Raw genomic sequence first — 17,633 nt, 5'->3', positions numbered from 1 at the left:
ATATGCATATTCATTGCAATAAAATAATTACTTACATAAAAAAAAACAGCTGGGGAAATTAAATGTTTCTAAATCTGACTTTTTCTATGCTAGAGCTAATGTTAAATGGAGGTGTCATTGAGCACCCTCTTAAAATTTGAGCAAGAAGCTAAAACTTTTACAGCACAATACTATTAGTAAGTCTAAAAAAAATAAGGGGTTCTTGGACTCGAGCCGAGAGAGAAAAAAAAATTGAACCACCCTTATTACATATTTTTGATTATTTCAGCTTGAGTAAATTAAATTTGGTAGCCATTGTTTGTAAAGTTTGAAAATGAGGTAAGTTTTATCAAAATTTGAGATGTATATATTAATGTTGCAAAATGAAGGTGGAGATTGATAACCTGGAATTTTTCTCAAAACCACCTGGAAAACCTGGAAATGTCAGGGAATTTCATTCTTGAACTTCCGTGGCAACCCTGAGTCGGAGGAAAAATGACAGACCCTTTGCATTTCAGAGCCTTCAACCCTCAACTCCTTTACCGCAAAATCAGTCGAACTCCGACTCTGCAAGTACTGACAGAGTTGCAGACTTTGAGGGAAAATGACCGACTGCAACTTGTGAAATTTTAAACCTTCAACTCCCGACTCCGACTCCTTTACCCCAAAATCAGTCCGACTTCTATTCTTCGACTTCAACTCCACGGCAATGGTTATTTGTAGTGTTCAGCCCCAAAGCAGAATACTTGACGATGTTCTGCAACGTAAAATCATTTGACCAAAAATGTTCTGCAAGTACTTCAAGCATTGTATACAAAAGCAACCAACGTGTCCTTTTCCACAAATTGAGAGCCTTAAATCAAAAACGTTTCATACAGGAGTTTTTTTTTTTTTTTAAGTTTTTGAAACTTCACCATTGCTATGCATTTCTGTGGAACCTGAATGGATTGAGATTCTCCAAAAATATTGTGTATGCTTTCTCAAATACATAGAAAGAGAAAAGATACAACATTTTATAAAAATCGAAACCTAGGTGTCAAACTACATTTTTTTGGTTAGTTTTACATATCACGAAGAAGCAATTAACATTAAATAATTGAATTACTAAAATAATTTTAAAAATGAGTCGAGTTATGGTAGCATATGATAAAACACTTCTCTAAGTACTTAATTGAAATATTTTCTGGATGCAAAAGGGTTGAAATCTCAAACAATTCTGTTGGAAGATATTTGCAAAAAATCTGCAGTTTCTGTAGAAATCTCACAGAACTCTGTAGAATTTCTGCAGAAAATTTGTCTGAGTTTTCCTCTCACATTTGAACAGAGTTGTTTTGCAGCTCAGGCATCTGTTCTGCAACGTATGTTGCAAATTTAGTAGTATTCTGCTTTGGGGATGTTCAGAAAACCCTTCATGTTGTTTAACATTCAGCAGATACACAGAGACCTTGCAGGAATTAAAACTTTCATCATGTGATGTAAAGCACATTTTAGCTTCTCCCGTGTTTCCCTCAGTGAAGCTAAGGAAAACTTGTACTTGTTCTTGGTTTTCAATTCCAGTTTCACAACCCTAGTCAAATCTGCGTATGTCTTTCCTTTCATAACAATCTTTTCTGCATGAAAATAAGCAAAATCTTGTGACCGAAAGTAAACTTCCAAAATTACTTTCAAATGGTAATGCTCAGTATTAGCTCTTTGCAATGCCAGTGCTTACAAAGATCAATTGAGTACTTTTTCTTAGTTTTTTATTTCAAGTGGCGGAGAATAATGAATTATTTAATGGACTGACTTAAAAAAAGATGCCTTTCAGTTTGGGATTTGCTTTACAGGAGAACTACAGGGTGTCCGAGAAAGATCCGTACAACTTCAAGAATTTATTGAAAAGGAATCGATAGGGTTACAGCGAAACTAATTAGTACATTAGATAGAATAACTCAAAAAGTTTTTTTCTGCAGTATGTTTCTGACTATATATGGCGCTACATGTCACGCAAAGAAATCTTAAATCATTTTAGTTATTTCAATGGCGGATCGCATGAAGAAAGCTTAATGTGTTGCGTGGTTTATCGAAACTAAATCTAATATGCAAACACAATGGAACAAAACATCCAAACAGCTGTAGCTACTGTTGATGTTAGCATGCTGAAACAGTCGTGGATGGAAGTACTAAGGTACCTAAGGTAATAACTTAAGTTATAGGAAAAAAACTTTTTGAGTTATTCTATCTAATGTGCTAATTAGTTTCGCTGTAACCCTATTGCTTCTTTTTCAATAAAATTTTGAAGTTGTACGGATCTTTCTCAGACACCCTGTATTATGACTTACTAATGGTCATAGGCAACAAAACTGCTATATTTTTCTTAAACCATAATTTATGATTCATGATGCCTTGTTCTTTACATATCTAGTCTTTTTCATTTTTTACTATGATAACTTAGAGTCAGACATGCAATTTGTGTTGTCTGTTAATCAAGATGACCAAAGCCTTTTTGTCTAGAGCCATGTTAAAATTTAAAAAAATGGATATGTATGAGTGAAGGATTAAAAATAAAGCGAAGGAGCTTTATGTGTATTGCAGGATTGTCAATTGCTCCGCAAAAATGGAGAAACTCCGCGACTCCGCAAAGAAGTTCTTTTGCTGCTCATTTCCCGGCCGAAAGTTTTCAAGCTTAAATTTTGTTTTTTTTTATCATAACAAACATGTAAATATGGGAAATTAGTTGTTGGGTTTGCTTATACTCAGCGATTGAAATAGTGCTTAAAGCTGTTTTATTAATTTAAAAATAATTATTCTTATACTTGTGTGTAAAATGATCTATTGAAGCTATAAAACAATTTTAGATAAGCGTGTTTAGTTATTTTTATTGATTTTTATACAAAATACCAAATTGCTCTTCAAATTTTTGAATTGCTCCTCAAAATCACTACAGACGCTCCTCAAATCGTTTCTCCAAGGTTGTCGACCCCGGTTTTGATATCATTTCATGATAGTTTAATTCAAACAGCAATAATGGATAGTTGCCATTTTGACTCGTGTCCTCCATTTTTACAAGCCATAAAATTTCTAAGCTCCATTTTGACAATTTTGTTTTGGTACTGTAGTTAGTCAAACCACTGTTCAGTCCATTCTATTTTGGGTCTTCTCAATAACTCATTTATGGTTGCATTGACAGTTGGAAGTTTAGTTTAAATAAATATATTATGTCTAGTTTTTTTCAACTCTTTTTTTTTTTTTTTTAAAGCAATTGTGATACAAAGTTTTTTTATTCCTAATTCTAAGGCTGCCTAAAATCTTCTCATTTTGTCGAAAAAGTTATGGTTGTAATTTAAAATTCTTGCTTTATTTTTCCTTATGCAGATAATGTGCGGAGAAGCTGTCGTTGATAGATTTACTCCAATTCTCTTTCCTCGAGTAAGTTACAATTATGTTTTTGTTACATACCGTTTGTAGCTGCCGCTTTTGTCAATAATAAAATCTAATGTTTGGAGGTTTTTTTTTTTTGCTATTGATGCCTTTCAGTGTACTTATTAAATTGATAAGAATCTTATTCTATTTCTTGTATCATCAAAGTGATCTGAAATAATACAGTCGGACCCTGATTTAACGAATGCATTGGGACCGAAACGTATTATATGCTGTATAAAATTATAAAATTGTTTTCCAACCTGTACAAACCTTGAATTTATAGAATTATGTTATACATTAATATTTTCAAGTACATATTGTCGCCTCAGAGCAACAGTAAGATATCTAATTCCAGGAATAACAGTCGGATAGTCTACTGTTGCTTTTAGGCGACCATATTATCTTCGATACATTATTCTATCATGTTGTTGCTCATATTATAAATGTAATGAGTTTCCGTAGTAGTATTTTATTTTGTTTTATTGTTTTGTTTTTGTATTTGATAAGTCAAATTTTCAATACGTTGAAATTTTTTTTTTTTTTTTTTTTTTTTTTGCATTTCCTGCAACTTCGACTTTTTGAAATTCACTGTAGTTTATTTTGTCTGTGCTGTACTAAAGTTTAAGAATTTTCAATGTTATTGTTGCAGGATTCCCCCCTCCCCCAGAATTGAACAAAATGATAGTTATTTTCTGATACTGTATCTCAAAAAGTTCATTCATTTCTACAACAGGCTGAAGAATAGAAAAAAAATCCTTAGTATAGATGCTCTTGTTGGTTAACTTTTGTAGATTTATTATTTATATTGTTTAGCCGTTGTGTTACCCTCTTACTTCATCCACTATTGTCCATCAAGGAGAGGTATTTTGCTGTCTTTGAGAATCTCAAAATTATTTGAATAAAAATTATAAATAATTTTCTGTTACATTAAACAAAGTCAACATAGCTCTATTAACTAATTCTCGATCATTTTTTTTCTGTTTAATTATTACTAGAGGACCCGACAGACGTTATTCTGTTCAAACCTTGTAAATTGAAAAGCTAAAAAAATTCAATAAACTATCAAGTGTTTGAATCGTTCTGTTGAAAAAAATTTCAGTGACTAAAAGTACTTCTTTTGACTGAAGGAAACAACCCCATTGTTTGCTTTTGCCACTATCAGCAAGGTCATGGCCGAAGTACATTAGCCCTTGGTCTTTGGCGTCCACAAATTTGGCGACAATTGGGAAAATTGCTGAGACTCCTAGTTTTCAAAGTCTTCCCGCAATTTCTACATTGTCTGCGGGAATTATCATAACGTAGATCGTAAAATATGCAGAATTGGCGAAAACATTTCCCCATTGCTTAAGTTCCGTGGGGCCAAGTTTGTGGACCTTTAAGATATTAAAATGAAGCGAAGCTAAAAGACGTAACCATGGCAATTCGAAACAAAACATCAGTAATTTTAATGGAGATTAGATTTATTCGAAGTTTATTTTTAACGGCTTGTAACTTTTTTTCCTTTGGAGATAGAAGGTTACTTTTTCGACCATAGGTCGAGATATTTCTGGAGTAAAAAATGCCGCTATGCCGCTTTTTCCAACGGTGTCAAAAAGAAAACTGTGGGACAATTCCTTCACTTTTTATTGATAGATTTAATGAAGAAAGTATTGCCAAATTTTCAGCTAAGCCTAAAATAGTTCGAGATTAAAACGCAAATTGCTCCCGTCGTAATAAAGTTAGAGCATTGAAACAAATTGCTTAAAACGCGGAAAATTCTACCCGTTTCAACGACATAAAATATTAATATGTGCAAGTAATTTTTCACCCCTTTAATAGCCAATAGCAGGCAATTTACGTGAAATTTTGGCCTAAATTTGAATTTAAAAGAACTATTTATCGGATTTTTTCGAATTATAGCCTATGTTACTCAGTAAGAAAGCACCTTTCATATAGTGAAAGATTTTTTCAAATAGGTTCAGTGGTTCCGGAGATTACCTCGAACATATAAGCACACAAAAATCCGCCCTCTCTCTTTATAATATTAGTAAAGATTTCAAAAAGGTAATGTATGGTGAAGTCTGATTTTTTTTTTCTTTCTAGGCTTCTGAAATGCTTATGGCATATGATGAACACATTCTAGTCAATACCTTCAAATTTGGCATCATATACCAAAAATATGGACAGGTATGTCTTTTGTATTTTGACAATGTGTATAAAATTCTTGATGCATGTGTTTCCCTCATTAAACTGGTGATGCGCCTGCACAATTGCAATGTTGTGTAAATTTATGAAGAACTAGTGGTACCCGCACGGCTTTGCCCGTAGTTGAAAATTAAAAGGTCATTTGGTTCGCCTGTATATTTACAAATAATGGATGACGAATTTCTCGCCAATTGGCTATGTTAATTCGCTCCTCCATTCCACGTCATGATAATTTCATGATTTACTCGTCCATCTTATGATAATTTTGCTCCGGAAAATGTTCTTAAAATTGGAATAGGAAAAGAACCACATCGAATTTTCGAAAAATCGCTTCGAGGTGCACACCCCCATGCTACAAAGTAATTTTGTGCCAAATTTCATGAAAATCGGCCGAACGGTCTAGGCGCTATGCACGTCACAGAGATCCAGACATCCTCCAGACAGAGAGACTTTGAGCTTTTTTATTAGTAACTAGTGGTACCCGCACGGCTCTGCCCGTAATAGAAAAATTAAAAAGTCTTTTGGTTCGCCTGTATATTTACAAATAATGTATAGTGAATTTTCTCGCCAATTGGCTTGTACCCATGTTATGATAATTTCGTACCTCGCCAATTGGCTTGTGCCCGTGTTACGGTTCCACATTATGATAATTTCATAATTTACTCGTTCATCTTACGATAGTTTTGTTCTTAAAATTGGAATAGAAAAAGAAGCACATCGAATTTTCGAAAAATCGCTCCGAGGTGCACACCCCCATGCTACAAACTAACTTTGTGCCAAATTTCATGAAAATCGGCAGAACGGCCTAGGTGCTATGCGACAGACATCCAGACATCCTCCGGACATCCAGACAGAGAGACTTTGAGCTTTATTAATAGTAAAGATGAAGAATCACGGTAATGCAATTAAAGAGCTCGGGGACAGAAATGCGACAAGCCACAAGGAGCGACTTTTCGATCAAAATTTTTGCTTCTCATAACTAAAATTGAAATAAACATGACGATGGATTATGTTTTCATCATGTGTTTGTATCATTTGGAGAAAAACATATCTGGTGTTAGTATTGCAGAATATAAAATGCATAATACCTTTGAAAAATTCTACAAATAATTTTTACTAGCAGCACCTGCACAGCTTTGTCCGTGGTAGAAAATTAAAAGGTCATTTGGTTCGCCTAAATATTTACAAATAATGGATGATGAATTTCTCGCCAATTTGCTATGTTCATCGCCCATGTTATGGTAATTTGCTCGCACATGTTATGATAATTTACTCGCCCATGTAATGATAATTGCTTCATAAAATTTCTTAAAATTGGAATAGAAAAAGAACAAAATCGAATTTTCAAAAATCGCTGCTAGGTGCTCCCCCCTATGCTAAGAACTAATTGTGTGCCAAATTTCATGAAAATCGGCCGAACGGTCTAGGCGCTATGCGCGTCACAGAGATCCAGACATACAGACTTTCAGCTTTATTATTAGTAAAGATAAGTTGGAAATTGACCTACTGAAATTTCACATCATGTGGCGTATCACGTTCTTTCCCCTGGCCCTTCAATTCTAACATTAGGAATTTCTAAAAAGAGCTCATGTGCTTTTCATTGAAAAAAAATTATGCTGAAATTATAATTTCTCTTTCTAAACAATAGGAAAGAAGAGACAAATGTTGTGCTCAGGGAATGCTAATCCTATTTCAGCAGAGTACTTTTTAAGACATGAGTATAACTTGATGCAGTTTTTTATGTTATTTCTGAAGGGGAGTAATACTTTTGCTTGATAAATAATGATTGAGCTACTTTTGAATAGATTTTTACTGTTTTCTTATTCTTTTTTTTTTAACACTATTTCCTGCTGCGTATTGTTTTTAGAAAGTAGCCAGTATGAAGGAAATTTGAAAACTTTTTAATCAAATGAAAAAAATTTATATTTTTTTTTCTAATGGGGCTTCACGTATTGGTTACTAACCATTCGCAGATCTAGCCTGATCTCCTAAAATGGCGTCCTTTCTTTCATGTGCCGCCATTTTTGTGGATGTCAATGGCACAGATAATTTTGACTTACAATTTCCATCAGAAGGAGGAACCTGTACTCATTTTGATGCAAAACTGCACTAGGGATTTAACTTTGTTGAGAGCATTCAAAGCCAAACAAATACTGAAAGGATCGTAAAATGAGAAATATCGTCAAATAGCACAAATTGCAGATTGCTGCTGACATGTGTTTCGGCGTTACAAGGAACACCTTTTTCAATGTAAAAGAAATGAGTGGATGGATGAAAAGACATCCGACAAAAGCTTTACATCCGTTCACTCATTAGCTCATTTCTTTTGCCTTGAAAATGACGTTCCTTGTAGCGCCAAAAGGCGTCTGCAGTTATCTGCAATTGTGCTATTTGACGTTATTTCTTATTTTACTTTTTATGCACTAAGGTATTTATTTAACTTACCCAAGGGATCTTTTTGCATGTCAAATAATCATATGACATGGGCTCTGATTATTTTCTGTATCTCCAAAATCGACCAACTGGCCACTGCTGGTCAGAACCCAGGTCCAATATGTGGAAAGCCAACATTTTAAGAAGTGCATCCTAGGTTACAATTAAAGAATCAGTTAAGTTTCTTCACCACTATTTTTCAAAGTTCTTTGACTGATGTGGCATAATTTACTCATTTTAGCTTTAAAAAATGAAACTTGGCTCTTTTCACCGCCAAAATTTATTACTGCTACTGAAAATGTAACAACGACATGTTATTTGTAAATTTAATTTGCAGTTTTTTGTGCTCTTAACTAAAAAAGTCTGAATCAAAAGGGGGGAAATGTTGATTGCTTAAACTTAAGAAGTATCAGAATCTTTTCTTGGGTGTTACATTGGATTGGCGAGCTGTAATAAAATTTTCATATTGATTTTTAGCACATTATACTTATGTATTTTTGTTCCTATAATTATGTAGTGCGGTAAACTTTATCTGATATGGGGGAGGGAGGGGGTAGTAACCTTAAAATTGACTAGTATTCCAAAGTATTAGACTGACAACAAAGCTTAGGTGTATATAATTTTGCACATTCAAAGGGAACATTGTTCAATTCATTACAACAAAACTATATTAAATACTGACTTTTGTGCGTCATCTTGCTTCAATTTGCGAGAAATGAACATGTAACTTGTATTTTGAAAATTGTTGACCTGGCGATTTATTTTGCTGTTAATATGTTTATTTTGTACTCTATTTGGTTTCCTTGCAGAGTTTTGATTTTTAATGCATTAAATTTCTTTTTTTTTTACTTTTTAGACTACCGAAGAAGAGTTGTTCGGTAATCGAAGCCACAGTCCAGCTATGGACGAGTTTTTGGGTCTTCTTGGCAATCGAATAAAATTAAAAGATTTCAAAGGGTCAGTGAATCAAATAATTGGTTATATATACAGGGTGGTCCCGAATTCATGGTACAAACTTTAATGGTAGGTACAGACCATTGTAACAAGGATTTATTGTATAGGAATGTATAGTCACAAGTGACGTGGTTAGGCGTAAACAGGGGAAATAACCGCCGAAAGGAAAAACAAAGATTTTATTGAAATCGTTGTTGATCAGTGTCATGTTTACAGTAAGTGTTCAAAATTGCGTCCACCATTAGCGATACATGCTTGACAGCATCGGTGCAACGATTGGCGTACACGTTCAAAGATGCCTGGTATTTCACGCACACCTGCGGCAGCTACAGATATGCGAGCGACGAGATCCTCATCTGAGTCAACTGGAGTCTCATAAACAAGACTCTTTAGATGTCCCCATAAAAAGTAATCGAGGCTCGAGAAATCAGGAGATCGGGGTGGCCAAGGGACTGGTCCACCACACCCAATCCATCTAGCACCAAACGTGGCATTCAGGTAATTCCGTACATCAAAGCTGAAGTGTGCTGGCGTTCCATCGTGCTGAAACCACATGCAGTTACGGATGGCGATCGGAACATCATGCAGCAGTTGTTGGGAACACTTCTTGCAGAAAAACAAGATAGCTTCCGCCAATGAGTCGCGTGGGTAGTAAGTATGGGCCAATCAAAAAGTCGTTCACAATACCAGCCCACACATTAATACTGAAACGTTGTTGAAACGCATGTGGACGCGTTGCATGTGGATTATCGGTTGCCCACACATGGGAATTGTGCGCATTAAAGACACCCTCGCGTGAAAATGTCGCTTCATATGTAAATAGCACATGACCTACGAAATCCGGCTGCAACGCACATTGCTGCAACACCCACTGGCAGAAGTTCACGCGAAGAGGATAACTGTCGGATTCAATGCTTGTACTTTCTGAAAATGGAAGGAGTGTAAGCGATTTTCCTTTAACACTCTGCATACAGTCTGATGATTCACACCTACGTCACGCGAAACAGTTCTTGTGCTTGACTCGGGTCTATCAGCCACAATGTTCAAGATGCTTTCTTCCAGCCTTGGAGTGCGTACAGCTCTTAATCAACCAGCGTCATGTCTCTTGACGTCGAATGCACCTGTTTCACAAAGTTGACGATGTAACCGTTGAAAAATACTATGATCCGGCATTCGTCGATTAGGATACTCTGCGCGATACATTCGTAACGCAGCTCTGGCGTTACCATTTGCACGGCCGTACATGTAATGCATGTCTGCTTTTTCTGCATACGTAAAGTCACCCATAGTCTATGGCAGTACAATTGTGAATGGCGCTTTTCCCTACTGCGATGCATCATGTTCAACGGCGGCTAGAGATCTACTGCCCTCTACCGGCAGTGATAAAAACCGATCACTCCATTTCTCTTTCCTTTTATTTCCCCTGTTTATGCCGTACCGCGTCACTTGCGGCTATACATTCCTATGCAATAAATCCTTGTTACAATGTCCTGTACCTACCATTAAAGTTTGTACCATGAATTCGGGACCACCCTGTATATATATAATGTGCATGAAGCTACTTTAACTTCTAAGAAATTTATCTTAAATCACAAATATTTTTAATACCTGTGCAACTGTATTTCGCACATTAAAACCTGAAAATCGCCTTAAATGTTTAGTCAAACGTGTTTTCAAGTTTCTTATTTAAAATAAAAGAATTAACATTGTGAAAAATAAAGAAAAATAAATGCAGTTGAAACTTTGAAAATATTACATATGAATGTTGTTATTATTATTATTTTCAATATAAAATGTTAAAAATTCTAAATGTTGAAATTGAAAATAGTACACACATCTGTTCTTTTACTACCATCTCCCATTTCTGCCTTGGAAGTTTTTTTTAATGGTAAGTTTCTAGTATGTCATTTAAATCAATTAATTTTTTTTAGAATAAATCATTGATTGAAATCATTTTTAACTTTAAACCCTAGAAATCATTTTGAAACTTCTAAATCTTACTAGTTCTGTCTTTTATGCCTAGTATGATCTTTCTTTTTGATTTTGTCACTTGAGTTTATTCTTGACTATTCTAATCTATTCAGTCTACTCAAACTGTGAATTCAAATTTTTAGTTAGTAGCCAATGTTCACTCGCCACTTTTTACTATTAGTAGCAATTTTATCCAGATTCTTTTTTTTTCCCCCAATGAACACCACCAAGCAATTTTAAAGTTAAAAGGTGGATGTAAAGAAAAGTTTTGACCTAATGTAATGACATTGTGTGAATGTGTGCAAATAAAAGTGGGCTAATATCTGATTTTATGTACCAGCTTTATATATAAACAGAAAATCTGATTTTGTTGAATTTAAAAATATTTATCTAAAATCTAATATCTGTGATCTTTATTTAATTGAAATCTAATTTAAATTAATTGTTTTTTCCCATTGAACTCTTGTTTGATTATAATATCAGCTTATGTAACATGATTTGTTCATTTTCCCTTTTTTTTTTATAGTGTTTCACTATTCCAGCCATATTAAGTTCAATTTGAATGGTATGCATTTGCATGAATATTGTTTTACATGACATTATGAAAGTTTTTTGCAAAGTAATACTTGAAATATAATGGTTTTTTTTTTTTTAATTTCAAGATAAGTTGTTTGTAATAATTATAAATTTACTTACAACTGAATATTTTAAAACTATTTTTTAATAGAAAAAAATCAATTTAAATTTTTTAAGAATCTGATTTTATTTTTTTAAAAATCATGATTTTTTTTTTTCATATACCACTCCTCCAAGTAAATGAATTTCCCTCCTGTAAAAAATTTCAAGGAGTATTTTCACAGCTTGAGAAAAGTCCTTGTTCCATCTCTGTCTAAAACAAATTGCTTAGTGTTTCCTTCTGTCTTTTTTTGGTCTTATGAAACAGCTGAGGAGCCTTTTATAATATTTTGTTTTTTCATCAACCTTCATGGGTTATGTTAATGATTTTTTAACACTTAAATTATTTCTATATTAGAAAAGAATTACATTTTAAATTTCTCTCTTCAACCAGTGTATTAGGAAACTCAGTTATTTCATCTATGATATATAACGTTTTGGTGGTTAAAAGGTGGTGAAGAAAAGTATTGGCCAAAAAGGTGGTGAAATATAAAGCGTCAAAAAAAATAAATATATATATATATATATATAGCTAGATAAAATTACTTCTAATAATAAAAAGTGGCGATTAAACACTGGCTACTGACTATAAATTTGAATTTTTTCAGTAATTTTTTTAAAAACTATTATCTGGGTCATTTCACGGTAATTTAGACATTTGTGTAGGGTCCGTAGCGTGACCCTTTTTTTGCCATAACTTTTTAATTTACTATTTGATTAGCATATTATTTTATTTTGAGCTTTTCCTACCAACACACCAACTCAAATTAAAATAATTCGCAAATCAAACAGTAAATTAAAAAGTTGCTGCAAAAAAGGTCGCGCTACGGACTCTACATAAATGTCAAAAATACCGTGAAATGACCCATCAACTCTTTTGTGAGTCCTTCAAGAGTGTACTAATTGCACATTATTTCAAAATTATTACAGGTTCCGTGGGGGCCTCGATGCCAATTACGGCCAAACTGGGGAACAGTCTGTCTATACTCAATTCCAAGAATGTGAGGTTATGTTTCATGTATCAACGTTGCTGCCTTACACTGAAGGAGATGCTCAGCAGGTGTGTACTTTTTCTAAAAATTACATACTTTTGTGTGTGTGTGTGTGTGTAGAGATGAGTTCAGGCTCATTTTTGAGAGCCCGGGCCCGCCCGAGCCCGAAGAAAATTTGCTTGTACCAAAAACTAAGCCTTCTGACATGATCTCTCTGTTAATGAAAAATGTTACGTCAAATGTTCTTCATTAACAGAAGTTTCTAAATTTTCTTAAAATGCTCCACTTCAAATGCATTACTGTATAACATATTGCAATAGTAATTGCCAAAAAAAAATACATAAATAAGCGTTAATTTTTTTAATTTTTTGGGGGGGTTGGGGGTAAATTTGACATTGATTGAACTGATTTAAATGTTCCTTTCCTTTTCTCACAGTGGGAGAATATTTATTTGCTTTGAATTCATATGGAGATTGGCGATTGAATATGTGTGCTTGAGCCTGAGCCCGAAACCTATTTTCGGTTTTAGAGCCTGAGCCCGTCTCATCTCTAGTGTGTGTGTGTGTAACACATTTATACTGTGGTGCTAAACACAAAAGTAATAATTGCAGCTAAAAGTTTTGTGCCTTCAGATATTTGGTTCAGATGCCACTTTTTCAAAAATTTTGAAAAATATTTCTCAGTCACAAAGCAACCTACCTAATTAGGCAAAATATATGCTATTTATAGCATATTCTGCCTAAAACTCGTGACAACCAGGGTGACAACCTGGGAACCACCTGGTGACAATAACTCAGTTTTCTAAAAAGTGCAGATACAACTTTTGTGCTTAGCAGGGCAGTATAGTTCAGCTGGTTTGTTACATTAGATTATTTTCACATGTTTGATAAGACATTTCTTAAATGCTCTTCCTTTTAATCAGTTTCTTTTTTTTTTCCTGTGTTGAATAATAGTTCAATAAAAATTGTCTATATTAAATAATGGTGCGATTAAAATTGTATCATTAATTTTTTAGAAACAATTATTGGAAAATATGTATCCACTACATTTTTTTTTAGTTTGCTGTAAGCATGTTTTTTCTAGCTTATGAGGATATTTTGTGAGGTTTCTAGTGCATTATTTTTATGTAGTGTGTCAAAGTAAATTTTTCTATATTTTATTGCATTTTTATGCTTGTAATTATTATTAACTTTTAATTAATAATTTATAACTTTGAAGACATAAGTATTTATGCGTGTAATAAATTGTTTTTTTTTTTTTTTCCACAATGTTTTTTTTTTTTTTTTTTTGTCTATAGGAATTTATTGTTTTTAAAAGCTTTATATTTTTACTAGCTTCAAAGGAAACGCCACATAGGAAACGACATCGTGTCTATTGTGTTCCAAGAAAGTGACTGCACCCCCTTTCTACCCTCTATGATTGCTTCCCACTTTCTTCATGCCTACATAGTGGTTCAGCCCGTGGAACCATTGACGCCACGGACAAGGTACTTCTGTGGTTTTAAGTTTTCACTTTTGTTTGTTATTATTCATGTCAAAGCGGAACTAAAAATAAAAGCTTTAGGCTGCTTTGTTACACTATCATTTATTAAAATTTTCTTAAAATTTGATTCAATTTAAAATTTAAATCCAACTGTTTTCCTGAATAATGAACAAAGCAATATTATTGTAGCACAACTTGCACACGGAATTTTTAAGGTTGCATGAGAGGCTTTCATTAAGCATAAAGTGTGAGCGTTGGGATATAAATAATCTGAGTGCAGAAACTCGCCACATTATGCATTTATAAAGGGCTCTTTGTTATCCTGTATTATGCATTTCAATTTTTTCTGCAACAGTGTTGGTTAGCTCATTTATTGGTTTTACGCATAAAAACACGCTTCGTGGTCTTCGTTCACATTTGAGACTGCAAGGAGCAAAGGGACGTAAGTAGACTTTTTAAAGCCTCGAGTTAAATGCATTTAAAGTGCCTTTGATTTTTTTTCTACATCACACTCTTTAACCTCACTTACTGACTGGGACTACTAGTACTATCTCTTGCCTTAAAACAGAAAAGAGGTTCTCCTACCATTTGTACTGATTATCTCCAAATTTTTAATTTTAGCAATGTCATCCCTTTGCTTCTCACTGCCTCATTTCTTCAACTTTTAATAGAGTAACAACATAATTTATCTTTATAAGTAACTTTTGACATGTATGTTTGTAATTTTAAAAATTTCCATTTTTATTTTTGTTATGAATTTTTATTTTTCTCTGTGGGGAAAGGGTAATAAAAAGCACTTGGCTCTTTATAAAGTTGGTGATTATTACGTATTTGTATCTTTTTCACTTTTTTTACAAGCCATCCAATTTTACTGGATTTTGCATGAAGTGCTGTATTTTTCAACATTTTTCCTAGTATCCCAGGGTTTGCTCAATATCCATGGGACTTTTAAAATATTCCTTCGTTTTTAAGAAAGTCATACAGAGGTTTCCTTGAAATAGAATGAATACATTTTAGTATAAAAGTTGGAATTGCTTCTAGTTACTACAAAATTTCCCTGCATAGTTTCAGATTTAAATAGTATGAATTTAACTAGCTGAAAAGTTTTTCCATTTGTTCACCTATCTTCTTCTTACACAGGGGGAAAGGGGGCACATGTGATCATGGTATGTTTTACTAGGATAACGTCAAACAAAAAATCTCAAATTCTCAAGTAATAACAGTACCAGCCCTACTATTTAACCAAACTTTCAGAGCAAGGAGCCAGCTTATGTTCCTGTGGTGACTGCTTCTTTGTTTTAGCAGATGCTGATGTACTTTTATCACTGTCCTCTTTGTGTAAAAATATTTTAAACTAACTAATAAGCTAAATTTAATTATTTTAAACCATTATAAGAACATTCACGTAAATTTATGCCAGTGTTTAAATTTTATAATTAAATTATTTTTTTTTTTTTTAAATTAGTTCTAAAGTAGATGCCGGAGCACTTGTGAACGCAACCTGTAGGAGCACATGTGAACAGCTCCCATATCTTCTCTGCAAATATAAATATTAGTGTAAGCTTATATATAGGTGTGAAAAGAGATGTAGAGATTTATAATTATTGTTTTGCTGAAATCAGTTTATAAATTTATCGTCAGTTATTATTATTACATAATTACTAATTATTTATTTTATTATTATTATTTTTTAATTCGTTAATTACTAAATAGTTGGCTAAAAATTTAGTGGTACATAATATTTGCACAGAAAATAAAGACAAAATATTTTCCTTTAGCTTAAAAAATGAAGTTTAGAAAATTTTTTAAATTCATCATCATATTATGTATGAAGCTTAAACGTACTATATAACTAGAATATACATTGCATAATAAAATATACTTTGTATCTTTTAATAGACTTATAAGATTTTTTCCTGTCGATCTAATGATTAGAACATGTTATGAAACTTTAAAATTTGACAGTGAGCAAAGTTCTGTAATCCAGAAAAAAATATTTACTTAATAACAGCTACTGTGCAATTCAAACTGACAGTATAGGTTACAAGTCCTTGAATGCAATTAGTATATATGTATATGCTTCATTATAACGAGCTTTTCGTTAAAATATGATGCTCATTCTGCATTTTTCAATAGTGTTCGCATGTGCCCCAAGCTTTTTTAAATCTGCCCTCCTATAGGGGCATATGTGAACAATTCAAGACATTTTTTAAAAATTCCATAAAGTATAGAAATATTTTTTTAAAAAATCTGAAAAAAATCCATGGCACAAAGAAAAGTCTATTCAATCATGGGGACTTTTTTTCTGTGAGAAATTGAAATTATTTTCTGAGAAATTAAGAAATGAAAAAAAATGTTCACATGTGCCCCCCTTTTTCCCTATATGTATCTACTCATGTCTAGAGATTTTTTTTTTTTTTTTCCAGGTATAAGATTTCTGTGACTGCAAGGGAAGGTGTTCCACCCTTCGGGCCCAGCCTGCCCAACCCGGCCGTTTTTCCCAAAGGGGAGGTCTTTCGGGAATTCCTGCTCACGAAGCTCATCAATGCTGAAATTGCCTGCTACAAAGCAGAAAAGTTTTCAAAACTTGAAGTAAGTTCGGTTCTATTGATCTATTTATTTACAGCAAAGTTGGAAGCAACTTCTGTTTAGTTGCGTATTAAGGATGTATTGAAAATAAGTGATTCCCTTTGAAGTATGTATTCTTTTAATAAATGGTTTTTACCCCCCTACATCCATGAAATGTATGAAACACTATAGAATAATGTTAAGCTTTTAGTTAGAAACATTTAAATGAGAAACAAATACTATTCATTTGTATCAAAAAATTCTACAGTTATTATATATATATATATATATATATATATATATATATATATATATATATATATATATATATATATATATATATATATAAATATTAATATTAATATATATATTTATATATATATATGTATATATACAGATATATAAATTTTTTTTTATTAAAGCGTTACATGATTGTTCTCTTAAAATATTTTTATGTGTGGAAGCATTGATGAAAAAAAAAAAAAGTTAAAATTTTAATTATTTTCTTTTGCTGTTCTATCTTACTGTTTACTAATTGTTTATCTAATTTTTCATCACTTCATGATATATACTTTCTGTTTCAAAATTTCATTATAGTTCTACCATGAGAGATAGAGGAAACAAAACACTTCATTTTGTAATAGGTAGGATTAAACACTACTACAAAATGAAGTATTCTAATCCTGCTTCCTGTTCATCTGCCATCTGTCTATATTTTGAAACTATAATGTGTTTGAATTTTTTTGACAGTTGTATAATATTTAAATGTACATTTAATTTTAGTTAGAAAATGTGTACTTGAAGTGAAGATAAAAGCTGAATGAAATGGCATTAAAATAATTTCTGATCATTATATTGTTTACTAATGGTAATTAAGCGGAAAATGTGGTATTTCTTCTGCTTAACTACTGTTTTTTGTTTATATTAATTTCAAAAAAATTGTTTTGTCCTGTAAGCAAAAAAGGTCAAAGTTAGCAGTTGACTTTATAATAA

The 17,633-nt window shown here is 32.7% G+C and overlaps 1 protein-coding gene across 1 annotated transcript in view; it reads left to right on the top strand.

The window, feature by feature from the left end:
- The window catches only part of LOC129226202 (rap1 GTPase-activating protein 1-like), a 102,457-nt gene that overhangs the window by 60,591 nt on the left and 24,233 nt on the right, over positions 1 to 17,633 (top strand). The window contains exons 8-13 of the mRNA XM_054860801.1: positions 3,334 to 3,387; positions 5,464 to 5,547; positions 8,855 to 8,955; positions 12,529 to 12,658; positions 13,925 to 14,076; positions 16,499 to 16,664. Coding sequence (XP_054716776.1) covers positions 3,334 to 3,387; positions 5,464 to 5,547; positions 8,855 to 8,955; positions 12,529 to 12,658; positions 13,925 to 14,076; positions 16,499 to 16,664 — 687 coding nt within the window. The remainder of the gene's footprint in view (positions 1 to 3,333; positions 3,388 to 5,463; positions 5,548 to 8,854; positions 8,956 to 12,528; positions 12,659 to 13,924; positions 14,077 to 16,498; positions 16,665 to 17,633) is intronic.

The sequence above is a fragment of the Uloborus diversus genome, chromosome 7 (genome assembly GCF_026930045.1).
Source record: "Uloborus diversus isolate 005 chromosome 7, Udiv.v.3.1, whole genome shotgun sequence".
NCBI lineage: Eukaryota > Metazoa > Arthropoda > Arachnida > Araneae > Uloboridae > Uloborus > Uloborus diversus.
This window is presented reverse-complemented; position numbering and strand designations above follow the sequence as displayed.